This window comes from Hoplias malabaricus, chromosome 12 (genome assembly GCF_029633855.1).
Source record: "Hoplias malabaricus isolate fHopMal1 chromosome 12, fHopMal1.hap1, whole genome shotgun sequence".
Classification (NCBI taxonomy): domain Eukaryota; kingdom Metazoa; phylum Chordata; class Actinopteri; order Characiformes; family Erythrinidae; genus Hoplias; species Hoplias malabaricus.
This window is the reverse complement of record NC_089811.1, coordinates 11,894,793-11,908,555: the sequence shown is the minus strand read 5'-3', so window position 1 is coordinate 11,908,555 and position 13,763 is coordinate 11,894,793. Positions and strand designations below refer to the sequence as shown.

At 41.5% G+C, this 13,763-nt stretch overlaps 1 protein-coding gene across 8 annotated transcripts in view; it reads left to right on the top strand.

The window, feature by feature from the left end:
• The first annotated feature begins 285 nt into the window (after positions 1-285).
• Positions 286-13,763, top strand: part of LOC136710975 (R3H domain-containing protein 1-like) — a 35,372-nt gene continuing 21,894 nt past the window's right edge. For 5 of the 8 annotated variants that reach the window (XM_066686905.1, XM_066686903.1, XM_066686901.1 and 2 more), the window contains exons 1-11: positions 4,950-5,087; positions 5,797-6,010; positions 9,520-9,555; positions 10,079-10,171; positions 11,963-12,098; positions 12,222-12,300; positions 12,447-12,506; positions 12,694-12,834; positions 13,090-13,198; positions 13,449-13,541; positions 13,705-13,733. In XM_066686905.1, the coding sequence (XP_066543002.1) occupies positions 5,837-6,010; positions 9,520-9,555; positions 10,079-10,171; positions 11,963-12,098; positions 12,222-12,300; positions 12,447-12,506; positions 12,694-12,834; positions 13,090-13,198; positions 13,449-13,541; positions 13,705-13,733 (950 nt within the window). In that variant the 5' untranslated portion in view covers positions 4,950-5,087; positions 5,797-5,836. Of the gene's footprint in view, positions 500-4,875; positions 5,088-5,796; positions 6,011-9,519; positions 9,556-10,078; positions 10,172-11,962; positions 12,099-12,221; positions 12,301-12,446; positions 12,507-12,693; positions 12,835-13,089; positions 13,199-13,448; positions 13,542-13,704; positions 13,734-13,763 lie in introns of those variants that run through there. The other 3 variants (XM_066686907.1, XM_066686902.1, XM_066686906.1) reach the window with 2 other exon arrangements.

The following is a 13,763-nucleotide window of genomic DNA, read 5'->3' as shown; positions in this document are numbered from 1 at the left end:
CTCTCTCTTTCTCTCTCTCTGTCTCTGACAAACGCTCACACCCCAAGTCAGGGTACAGTGCTGCTGGTTGGTTTTGAGGGGGGGGGGTGGGAAGGTAAACCACCCACCGCTCCTCCTGACGCCCCAGGGCTGGGGCTGTTTCGCTAATGAAGAGCTCAATTTAGCCAGTGACGCGGCGCGAGCCGAGCGGCGTTCTCTGACTGGCTGAGGACGCCTCTGACATCACGCACCCCAGCCGTTGATTTGCCGCTGTCTCCGAGGCTCCGGAGGCGAGAGTCTCAGCCATGGGCTCTGGCACTTAGGCACAGACGGAGCTAGCGTTGCAGAGAGAGAAACAGAGAGGGAGAGCGAGTGAGACAGCAAGCGAGAGTGAACGGGAGAAGGGGGGCTGCTTTGGAAGCTTTGCTCAACGCAGCAACTACCACAGCCAATGCAGCCACTGGTACTATGGAAACTAAACCTCTGACCAATGGAAATAATGGAGGCTACGATGTGGCAGGTGAGTGCGCACGGACGCTACAAACAGGTACAGCGAAGTGAAAACGAAGTGTGAGAATTTGTTGTTGTTATCATTAAAAAAGTAAAGAATTATTAAGATGTGTGGTCTTAACTTGATGCTGGGTTGGGATTTAATTAAATTGTTGGAGAACTGAAAGTATTTTTTTTAGCCGTTGCATGTTATACTGTTTAAAATGTTCTTGTCGTATTCTTGTTGTCTTCTCTTCCTGAAGCATGACAAATTTTGCGCAGTTTGCGGTTTCAAAGGGGGAGTTTTATACTCCCCTACTGAGATCTTTTGATTGTCTCTGAATGGCTCCCTTGCTCATTCACCAAGCTGTTCTTCTGCTCATCCCTAAATCCTCAGTGCCACACTAGAACAGAGTTAAGCTTTTCTTGTATCAATCAAGAATGGCCGAATTTAAGCCAAGGTTGAGTTTGTTGAACTGGTCGTATCTCATAACATGATGGGGTTTCTTGGAGAATGTGGGTTAATGGGGTGTGGACCAAAGGCAGAGCTCTGATTTGCGTCTGCACAGGTGAGGTCAGGACATCTTTTTTTTTGAGTGCTTGGAGCAGGTTTTTTGGAATCACTTTCTAAAGTGATGTTCCTAATTGTGCTTAGTCTGACTCTGTTTTTCGTCGTCAGCAGATGTTTTGTTTTAATGCAGTTATTTTTTAATTTCATTCGGTGCATTGTGCACCAGCGTAATGCCACCCTTTTCAAGTGGTTAACTGCAGATTTTAGAGCACATCCTCCTTAATTAAATTGGCCATTAGCTTGTTTTCTGGTTACAGCGCCTATTAAATGTCCCGATTAATGTGAGGGGGCATTAACAGGACTTGAATGCTTAGTCCTGTATTTTCGAGATAATTACTGGAGCATAATTTTTAACATATGAGCTTCTTTAACCATGCAGATCAATTTTACTTAATGCTGTTAAAAAGTTTACAGCTTAGAGCTGTTAGAGATTACTTAATCGAATAAATCTATTATTAACATAGCTTTTCATTATTATTATTATTACTATTACATTTCTGTTCTAGACTATATTCTAGTTTGTGTGGCTGCTGGTTGGTAAATCAGGAGACAGATGGTGGTGGCGAATGCTCACAGACGGCAGCAGTGAGAAGCTCCTTCAGAACGGCTTCCAAGTGATGATTTCCTCTCTATTTCACCGGAGCTGTGGGGGATGTAGTTCAGTCTCACTGAAAAACCCTCCACTTTGGGCTTGAGCAAATGAAAGCCCTGCATTTATTTATTTTTTCTTTCATCAAAAACCAGAATCACCTTGATCCCTTGATATCAAGGGCACTGGTCCTTAAACCAACACCCATTTATTTTTATGAATTTAAAGCAGGTTAAATATATTGCTCGCATTTTGCTTGAAGTTTGTTGTTTTTAAATCTTTATTTTTTCACATTATTATTTAATGAATTAGCCACCCTGAATTGGTATGTTTGTCATGCTTAAAAGGAGTTGATTTCTAATTTATTTCTTCATTCTACAGTTTTATTGCACCTGTATTCCAGCCCCAATTGGTATTCCACTCCAATTGCAGCCACTGCCAATCATCCATATATAATTGCCTGTGAAATAATAATAGTCCAATAGTGCTGATGGGGATTATATTAATAAGGCCTCTGCCCGAGCGAGTGTCTGTGTCTATGAAAGCGGAGCATGTGGCAGAAATCTCAGTAGATATTGCACTGATATGGAATTGATTGCATTCTCTCTTGTGGATTATGTTAAGGATAAAGTCAATTTTCTTTTACATGTTTTTAGAAGCTTTTCAGGGACTGTTCTTTTTTTTCTTCTAAATAAATATGCTCAATTTTCCCAGCTGTGATATTCTCCAGTCTTTATTTCCATTTTCTGTCCTTTATTTGTGGTTAAATTAAAGTGAAAGGTCTAAATTGACAGCTGCAATAACACTTGTGTAAAATCAGCACATAATAAGTGCAGCCAGTGGCGCAGTAACCACTTGTCTCATTTCACAAACGGCAGGTAGCGCAAACAGCTTATTTATCTGCGCTGACAAAATCAATACACATGCCGTACCTCGCTGACATCGATGCCGATCTCATTTGTATCTCCAGAGATTCATTCCTGCCGATGAAGTAATATTAGCACGCAAGGATTCTTGAGCATCCAGCCGCGCATTCCTTTTCTTCACACACATACTCGCACTCATAACGTCCCTCCGTCAGCCAGAGAGCAGAGTTCGGATTGATCATGGTACTCCCTAACACTCAGAACAGCACACGCAATCTTTTCATTCTTTTTTTTTTTATTTTTCGTTTGGCTCCTGATTTATTTCAGCTCAGTTTCTCTTGTCAGCAGTTCTCAGTGCTGCTGTCTGTTACACACTAAATAGCTACAAGTCTGTTTCAAAAGCCACTGCTGTCTCGTTTTGGCTGGCTCACACCGGCCAATTAGGTCTAAATGTGGACACGGCTCTTGCAGCTGCTTTCCAGAACCAAGAAAACGGCTCCTGTTTTTGGAGAGAGATGAGGAGCCCTTTAAGGATATAAAAAAAGAGCCTGCGTGCAGACTTGGTGGGTATTTAAAAAAAAAGAAAAAAAAGAAAAAAGGTCCACCCTTTGTATTGTATTGTTTGATAATTAAGCTCATTTAAGTATAGTCAGAATGTGCTATGCACATCAACTAATGCTGATACACAACCAGACCTTAAGCTCTGCGGCATTCTGTCAGGTTACTATTATTATTTTTCCCTACGTTTTATTCCGTTGAGCCTTGCATAGGGTTTTCTCTGTGCATGGTTGAATTACAGTCAATTTTATTAATATTGTTAAATGTGTTTATTTGTGATATCAGCTCTCTCACCTTGTCCACCATTGCTCATGTGGTTCTTATAGCATTATACTTGTTCTAACAAGCCCCTGGTACCATCTGCCCTCATCGCTCTCTTTTAGAAGCTAGCGAGTCCATGCGGGGGTGTTGGGAGCTAAGGGTCAGGCCAGTGTGGGTAATTTTGGCTTTTCTGAGCACATCGTCTGCCGCAAAGCACCGTCAAGGGGAAATGAGTGGAAAGTGAACAGCGGCAAACCTATGCTCTCGAATGCCAGAACAGCCCTTCTCTGTTCCGCATTCGGATCAAAATTGCCTTCGAGTGGCGCATTTAGAGAGCCGGAGAGTGAAAATATGTAGAGCGGCTTGCCGGGCGATTGTCAGAGGCTTCTTTGCCCCTGACCCGATGTGCCAGAGATTTGCAGAATTCATTTTTGACGGCTGCGGAGGGCTGAGCAAGCTGTCACTCCTCCACTTTGGTGCCCAGACGGCACAGTCTCTGAGAGAGAGAGAGCAGGAGCATAAAAGCCCTGCAGGGTTTGACAGCTACCTTGCACCACATGATTCTCAGAGGGTTAGCATAGAGTCAGAGTATGTGCGGGTGCATACGAGTGGGTGGCCGTGCTCCTTTGCACCTGTCCCCTTCCAATGACAGTACGCCCCCCCCTCCCCCTCCAGCACACACTCTCGCTCACCCTCAGGCTCTAGATCTCATGAATCGCAATCAGCCAGGGCCATCAGCTGCTTAAATAATGCAGCAGCGGCCGCCTCAGCTACATTAGCGTGATAAATGCGCTACATTGTCAGCGCTCGGCCCTGCCAAGTGTTTGCTTAGCTGCGCCCTCCAATTCTAAACACGTCCCTTTGATCTCTGGCCTTGGCAGGGAAAAAAAAAAAAGGCGAGGAAGGGCGCCGGCCACTTGTTTTGAAACTCCAAGTCATGTTGACTGGCTCAACCGATCAGTGCTGTCTGTCATTTGATGCTCTATTGACCCACCAGACTGCTTCCCTGCTAGTTGTAGGAAAGAAGGCAGATATTTATCTTGTAGCCGAAGGTCCTCCGTCTCCAAAGTGGCTTTTGGCCCACTTAAGTAAGCAGGACTGCAGCTCAGTGGATTATAGAGGAAAAGGAACTTGCACCTTGCCTTTTTGCTTCCCTTGCAGACCTGCATCTGAGTGTGCTTTGCGTTTTTGCCCTGTCTCTCCACTTGATTGCACTTGCAGATGGTAGTCTTCATAGTCTCAGTAATTGGAAAGGATGTTGCAGCTTCTGCGATGTACCATTAGACAGCGCCTGCTTATTTTATTATTATTATTATTTATTTTTTAAATATATTTTATTTGCACCACTAAGGCACCGCTTGGCAGGGTTGTCTATGTAATGAGCCCCTTGTTGACCATAAACTCAGCTGCATGGAGATTGATGTTGGTTTAACCGGACAGCAGAGCAATCCAAATGAGTTCTTCAGAGATCTCTCGCTTCACTTGTGCGTAACACATCTACACTCTGACCAGATTTTTTATTTTATTTATTTATTCTTTCTTGTCCCTGTCTCGTCTCTCAGGTTCCTGAAGGGCATGAGCGCCTTGTGGGCGACCAGCGCTGTTCTGATCTGGAGCCAGTGCTGGTGACAGGGACATGGGCCTCTATCTCAGGGCTTCCAGCACGCTCAACACAAGCGACGACCTGGTCCACAACGCCACTGAAAGGGACGCGGGGTTCCCCCTTCTCGCCAGGGCGGCACCAACACAGGCCCAGCACACAGCAGAACATTGGGTACGAATACAAAAAGAACAAAGAAAATAATATTTATCTGAAGTAGGTACAGTGTGCGCAAACCCTCTAAAGCCAAGATTAATTGTCTTGTGTGGGTAGCACTCAGGTAGTTTTGGAATGAAATATGGAGCTTTAGAAGCCTGATGAAAGACAGAATGCATTCATAGCTTCCTGAACCATCTGGATGATCTGTCAGCGCTCCAAGGCTCTCAGTGGGATTTGGAGTGTCACAAGCCTGAAATCTCACACAGTCCTCACGTGTTAATGGAACCCTTACATTGGCAGAATAATAATCATCTTGTGTTTTTGTTCCTCGCTGAAATTTAGGGAGAGAATTTTAGGGGAAGTAAATGAAGGTTGATTTGCGTTGATGCCTGTATCTGATTTTCATGTATTTGTTTGTTGATAGTGTGTGTGTGTGTATATATATGTGTGTGTGTATGTGAAACATTGGACAACTCTAAAAATCTCTGATGCAAATTTTTATTTCAATTTTTCCTGCTGATATGATTTAATTATAATAGTATTATAGTATCCCACGCGTGTTTCATATTTTTGCACAAACCTATGGAGTAGCATGCGCACACACGTTTAATATAAAACAATGTAAATTAAGGGTCAGTACCTCCAACTGTGGTTCTCAGCTTTACACACAGTTGATCTGTATGTCAGGATCCATATAAGGAAAATAAATCTTAATCTCCCCCAGGTCCCAAGCTCCTGGTAAACGCTCCAAGTAGCCTTCTCTAATGAGGATGTCTGATACTGTCAATGTAAAGGAGACGAGCGAAACCATGAGAGGTTTGGAAGTAGAGGAAAGCAACTCAACGCCAGGGGGCAGCAGCCTCACCAAGTCCGAGAGCCGGGAGCAGATGGAGCCTGATGGGGATGAGAATTGCTGTGATGACAAGAGTGAAACACAGGTAAATTTAACAGGCAGAACTATAGTAGTAGACGCCTTATGACTTATTAAAGAGAAATTAAATGGACCATCGGGAATAAATGTAACATTTTTAAAGACGATAGATTGATAGATTTTTGGAATTTTAAAACGTGTTGAAAGCTTTTTAATGTCGCCACCTATAGGCTGTGTTACATATGACACTGCGTCATAATAGCGCAGAAACGTATAGATGGGTGTGGCAAACAGTGTAGCATTTTGTTTCTGCCTGATTTTATACACTATAATAGTCCAATGTGTAAACGATTTTTTTAGAGTATATGGTTATTTTTTCAAAACATTTTTATTATTTATTTATTTTTTATTATTATCTTTTTTGACATTGCTACATAAACCAGACTTCCATGTATACCCACTTCTGTGGAGCCGAAGCTGTAAAAAATCATTGGTAATTAACACATCTTATTGAATAGTTGTCAAGCAATGGCCTTGCACTCAGTCATTTTAATTTTCCGGTACGAAACACAATATTCTTTGGTGTGTTTGCTCGCGATCAATAGTGATATTGACCATCATAATTATCACCATTCCTCAAAAAAAAAAAAAAAAAAGCACCTAGAAAAGAGGATTGCGCCTTTAGGTTTGTATTAGGTTGGTATCTTCTGAAGGAGAGAGGTCAGAAAAACAAATCAGTAAAACGATTGTTCCGATACAGCTGGAGCACACGAGGACCCAGGGGGGGTCGGCAGCCAAGCACAACCAATCAATTGTCAGGTAATTGGGTTATGAGAACCAGCTGAAATGGATACACCCCGACCCACTCCAGTATGTGAAGGTTATGCTTTTGAAGGTTACAGCAGTGCATCTTTATTTCTACGTATTTATCTTCCCTGCTGGTTATTTGACAGATACCTTGGCCAGTAGTGTCTGTCTTCGACGTGGTGACATTTTCCCAGTGCCGTTCTTTTCCTTTTTTATAATGCGCTCGTCTTCCCATTCTCCTTTCTTTTCATTTTGTTCCACAAATTGCCATTCCCCCTCCCGCTCCCTTGAAGAGATGCATTGCGAGAAAAGCGAAAGTGAGGAGGACTGTGTGAGCAGCCGTGCGGCTGGCAATCTGAGCTTATCCTCAAAACTTCCTCTGTGTCGCCCTGGGGGGTGGGAAGGGAAAGCACAGCAAGTGGCTTTATGGCCATCTGGCTCGGCAGCCCCCCCTCCCCACCCCCACCCCAAAGGCTTTTTCACAGATCCTCGGCCTCACACAATGCAGCACTACCTGTTTCTCCGTTGCCTTTTCTGCAGTGCCCACACATTTCCGAATCTTTTCTCCTCATCGCCTCGCCTGCATTCCTGTGGCAAATTTTGCCGAGCGCTGCAATCGTCTGAAGCAATTGCTCATGGCTCTGTGCCAGCTCCAGACACTCTGGGACTTAGAGATGCTCAATACCCAATTAAGGGTGAATAAGCATCCATCATAATTTCGTAAGGCTACTGTGTTGCTCATTAACCATGGCCCACTGGTGTCTGCTCAAGCCTGAGGGAGCACAAGACCGCAGGAGCCTGAGAGAAGGAGAAGATGAATGGCGAATGACAGTCGCGTGGGCTGCCCCCTCGACACCATCTCTTTTCCTGTCGTTCCGTGGCCTCACCTGGAGAATACAGACAGTTCACACACATTTCTACCTATTTCAAAGTGTCTTTTTGGCCATGAGCCCCCCCAAGTCTTCTGTTAGCACTCGTGAGGCATAGTAATGATTTTGCAAGTGTGTGAATAAGAGCCATTCTTCATATAAATATATATCATAAAATGCTGTTCAGGATTATTATGGGAGGATTTTCTGTCCGTTTTTTGCATTTATCATTCATCAAATTCCCATACACATTTTATACTGAATATTTTTCCCTCCCTCAACGTTCATTACTGTGTCCATCACATTTGAGTGGGGATGACACAGTATGAAAAAGAGTGTTGACAGCTGTGGTGAACACAGCTGTTTGCTTTAAAACTCAGTGATGGCACAGGATTTAGACGGTCTGTGTCTGATCTTTTTTTTTTTTTTTTTTTTTTTTTCCCCACTTGTCAGAACTAATGCGGTATGGGGCTAAGTAAAAAGTCAGGAATCCAAACAGACACAGATCGTTCTTGTCACATTGTGTTTAATATTCTAGTACTTTCAGATCTGGACTAAGATACAGTGCTAGATAGATGTGTGCGGTAATATATAAGCTATTCAGCACATGGTGTTCTTTTTATGCATCGTCTGAAAAACCGTACTGCAATTTAGTGCAATAAGTCGCAGGTTGTCGAGGCAGCAACTCTGGATCCATAAGGTCCTACAGTACTATCACGTTGTGGTCCTAGTTCAGGCCAGGGTTTAAATCATAGCAAAAATTTTATTTACAATAACATACTATTTTATATACTGCTTTTATATAGCAGTTGTACAAAATAAAGAAAAATGTAAGGTCTGTTCTGTTGTATATTCTCTAATATGGGCAGATTCATTCATCCAAAAAAGCAGTAACATAGAGTATGTACCATCTGAATGTTCCAGAGTAATATTCCAGACGTTTTAAAGGTTTTTTTTGTTTTGTTTTGTTTTAGTCGTTCTGTCACTGCTGCTGACCAGAATCCTCACTAAGAATTTGACATAGACCTCCTCTCGTTTGTTTTATAAACTGACCAGACATCCTGCAGGTCAAATGACTGTCTAATTGAATTTAGGATACATATATTTTCTTGTTTTACATTGAAGCTTAAAAAAATTAGCTTCAACATAAGAAAATTGGAACTAATGTTACAAGAGAAGGCTAGATTAGTGTTAGGAGTGTTGCCCAAGGACTCTAATATGTGTTGCATGATAGATTCCCAGGTAGGGAATCAAATCCTGGTCTTCTGCATCTGTAATAGTGGTATTAGCCACTGAGCTACACCACCCACTCTGGGGAGTGTCCAGCAAATAACAGCAAACGTTGAATTATTCTCAACCAATTAGTGTCATAACAGACCACCAAGGGTCTTCAGAAATGATTAAGACAAAAATGGGACATGATGCCCATTCAAATTGTCAGAAAAGTAGGATTCCAGAAATGAACAAAGACTGCTGTGCAATTATATAAAGCACCCTCAGGCTGTCCTCACTATTGCGATAATAACCAAAGTTAGAGGTAATGTATTTATTGCGAGATGAAATTTTTAGATTGACACATGCCTAATGCTCATCAGCACTGAAAGGAAAAGGGTCTGATGTGTACGTAGTTGGTCTTCAGTAAGTGAAAAAGGAAGGATACATGTATTGAATCCCCTTCAAACCATCCATTAGTCTCGGAAAAGTAGATGATGCATCTATATTTCTGTAATGGATGGTTTAAGGCAGATAATCATGTAGCCTGTGCTTTGTCATTTTGCGTATTTCTGTGAAGCATCTCATTCAGAGCTATGTTTATGTACATTGTTGTTCTTGTGACTCGATGGATGATTCAGTACTGTAATCTGTGTTGCCCCATTTTGTCTCGTTGCCCACCGTACAGCGGCAAATACCTGGACAGAGCACAAAAAGGCCCAAGGTACAGTGGCAAGAGGCATGTTCTTGATGTGTTTCCTGAGTTGTTCTGCCAGACTCATTTGTACTTTATATTTGTTCCATATCATGAACCAATCACTGCCTATTTTTAAACAACTGCTCCCTTATCCCTTATGTTCATGAAGGGTGTGCTTGTATGTAGTTTAAAAAAAAAAAAAGTTTGCGTATATTGCAAAATGTCTCATGCATTTATTTTCTTGCATGATTTTCAAATGCTCAAGAATCACATTTGTGGTCCCTAACCAAATAGAACTTGGTGTAGGCATGAGTTAATTCTTACTTACACTTGAGCTGTGAAAATCAAACTCATCTTTTTGTTAATCCCATGTTTGTTATGCTTGCATGGGTGATGTAATTTGAGTTGATTATTTTTTGTTAAACTCATCCATTTAACTAGTCTGCCTTGAGTTCATGCACTTTTTGTTTTGTGGAAATGCAATTGGACCTGCAGTGGATTTTGGTGTACATCCTGATCTCTCTCTTTAACCCTCACTACTCTCCCCCAGTCTAACGCAAAGTTAAAGTTAGTTCGGAGCCTGGCCATTTGTGAAGAACCCTCTCCTCCCCCAATTTCCTCAGAACTGCTTCCAGAACACCAGGTAAAGCTCCTCTCAGGGCCACATTAAATTATTTCCAGCTCTCTTGGTAATTCATTCAATTCTCACTCAATGCAAGATACCCTTGCATGTTATTCCCCCACTTAAATCTATGTGAGGTTTTGGTTTTCATAGGACCATATTTGGAAACATGGCTTGTATACATGGTGAAGTTGGCATTTAGCTATTGCCTGAGCAACCAAGTCATTAGCCATAGTGTCTTTTTTAAATCAAGTCTATTTCAAAAATATTAGTCTATGCTTTATACATATTGTTGCTGTCCAATGAAAACATGCATTTTCAAAATAGTCATTTTACAGAAGGAAAACTAACCTTATCTTTCAATGGAAGTCAATGTTAAAAGATTTTTTTGACATTCATTATTTTACACAGTGTGAAGGACAGCTGCTTTGTTTAAATGATGTTGTAAACTGAAAATTTGGGTTTTGATTTTAATTTTACTTGTGTTGAGAACGTGTTATTCATTATAACACAACACATTGGGGCAATGTCATCAGATATGTGTGAGGTGTGGCTACCCCCACCCCCCCACCCTTCAGTTCAGTATAAATACATAAAATGATTTTGCTGTTCACAGCTCAACTTTCTGATTTCACAGTCAAACCTTTTTATAAATGTATCAAAAACTGTTAACGAAAACCAAAGCTGCTTGTAGCTGTGTATCACATTAATGTTTAATAATTAATCGGCAAGACAGACTTAGTCGGACATTAGTGCATTTTCCCCCATCTCCGCCACATAAATCTCGGACTCTAAGGGGCTTTTACATCATGTCAGCCGGCCGTAGCTCCTGTCAGCCTCCTTTTTTCTTTTTTTCTTCCTTCAGGAGTGCAAAGCACAGATCTCGCTATTCTCAGTGTAAACATTACACTTGCCCCATGATAAAAAGATTCTTTCAGAAATCCTCCGTAGTTCCCTTAGCGTCATGTCGTGCGCCCGCTTTACTTTGTCTTACTTTTGTGCCGGTTTTGAAAAGTGAAATGGACCCCTTTCTTCAGCACGTTGTTAATCAAAGGGAAAATGGGAGGGGAGAGAGGCTGCTTGGTCTCGGCCACTCTGGAGGGGGGCGCAGGCACAAGGACGCCGTTGAGCCTGGAGGAAAAAAGAAAAGACTTAAACCAAAAGCCTCCCCTCAGGGTGCCCGGGCTTTGCCACATTGCAAATGGCAGGGGTCCTCAAAGCCCACGGCATAAAATATAATCTGTTCCCAGAGACTCCAAACCAAAGGCTCGAATTTTGATGCAGTGTCTTTGAGCAGGATCTGTTTAAGGCCAGTCCTAACAGATGTCCTATTCCTGTGGTTCTCCTGACAGTACCACTGTCATTGCTGGTCTAGATTTTAAAGGGCCCTTATATATTCAATTTATTCTTATGTTTTGTTTTTCCCCTGCTGTGTATTTAAAATCTTTTGTCTGGTTTTGTGTACCACTTTTTTGTTTTTGTTTTATAATAGCCAAAAAATGATTTCAAAACCGGTTCATAGTGAATCTTATTGTCTATAAATGTGGCCTGTAGGGGCTGAGGACTGAATGTAGGTTTGATGTTTTTAATTATAAAACAATTTTTATTAACTGTTATTTAATTCAATTGTTAGTGTTGGATTGTAACATTTAAAATTTATGAAAGGGAATTTTGAATCAACCACATTTTTTAAAACCCATGTAGCGCTCTATATAGGACATCATCAAACTTCAAAGCTGTTTTTATTTATTCAGACATTTTACAGAATCACACAAAGGTCTGTACCATTGGTTTATTGTCTTTATTCCACAGGATGAAATTCAGATCAAGCTTTCTCAGTCATTTGACCAAGAGGATGCTCCTTCCAGTAAAAATGAAGATGACAAGGAGAAAAGTGGCGATAAGTTGGAGAAACCGGAGAAAATGCCCCGCAAGATGTTGTCAAGAGGTGTGCTCTTGTGACTTGCTTTTGGTTGTGTGATGATATCATACATATTGTTTTAGAAATACTAAACCATGAGCTCTAAAAATGATTGGTGATATTTAAGCTCATTTTTCTTCCCCTCTAAAGATTCCAGTCAAGAATACACAGACTCCACTGGCATTGATCTACACGAGTTCTTGGTAAACACGTTGAAAAACAACCCCAGGTTTGTAGACACTCTACCCTATTTTCTTTGTCTGCTTTAATAAGCTGAAAGAATTTGGATTCATTCTGAACACTTTCCGAGTATTTGCTGGAGACTATATGTGTGAAACGGTGTCCTCAATTAACTTGCATCATTTAAAAATCCAGGGACAGAATGATGCTACTGAAGCTGGAACAAGAAATTCTGGACTTCATCAGTAACAACGAGTGAGTTAATGACTCCCTTCATCAAGCACATCATTTGTGTGATATATTTTTTTTCGTCTTTGCTCAGTGAGCATCCCAGAAATTTGACTTGAAGCTAAATTGGACATTGCCCAGAACAATTGATGATAGCTGTAGCGACTCCCTTCTGAATTATTGATCGGCTCTTGGCTCTCTTTCCCTGTTTCAGGAGCCAGAGGAGAAAGTTCCCCCCCATGACCTCCTACCACAGAATGCTCCTTCATAGAGTAGCCGCCTACTTCGGCTTAGACCACAACGTCGACCAAACCGGGAAATGTGTAATCATCAACAAAACTAGCAATACAAGAATGTGAGTAACGTACCTGCCACGTTTTTTACCTTCAGTTAGCTCGGGCTGCTGAAATGCCTGCCAGCAGAATCTTACTGAGGAAGTCAGATTCCTGGCCTGTGTCTCGTTTGTAAAATGGGTTTTGGTGTAGGAAACGTAATTATATGTGATTTCAGTATTGCTAGCCCGAGGCATTGCGTTCATGTAGCGGAAGAGAGATGGCATAACAATCTGTCTTAATAACGACTCACTTTTTGCGCTCCTCTGACTTTGCAGACCAGATCAGAAGTTTTCCGAGCACATCAAAGATGACAAGACGGATGATTTCCAGAAGCGATACATCTTAAAAAGGGACAACTCCAGCATGGACAAAGATGACAATATGGTTGGTAGCAAGCTTAAAGAGACTAATGGTGCAGATCTAAAAGAATAATAGCTTTAAACGCTTCCCTCTTGTACAAAAAAGACTGAAAGTGGCACATTGTCTTGTGGTGATGGATAGTGATTGGAAAATAATAGTTCCTTTAAATAAAATAAAGCACAATAAAAAAGCTTCACATGGGTGATTATGGTGTTTTAAGGGATTGGCAGCTTTTATTGTGAAGGCACTGAAAACAAGGCGCTTGTTTTTTTAGATGCGGATGAGGCTGAAAGAAGACAGGAGGAGTAAATCAATAGAAGAACGAGAAGAAGAGTATCAGCGAGCAAGGGAGAGAATATTCGCTGATGTGAGCTTTGTAATCATTTTTTGCTCTTGCCTCTTTCAAGACATGTCTGAAGCATGGACTATTGACAAGTTTATAAAGCTTTTTTTTTTCACAGAAATTTGTAGTGCCTTGAAATTGTAGTTTCACACTAATTCTAATAAATAAATCTGGATTTTTGTTTCAGGGTTTGGAAGTTTTCCCTTTTGATAAAAGGTGAGTCAAAGGCTGGCCTTAAAGGTTGGG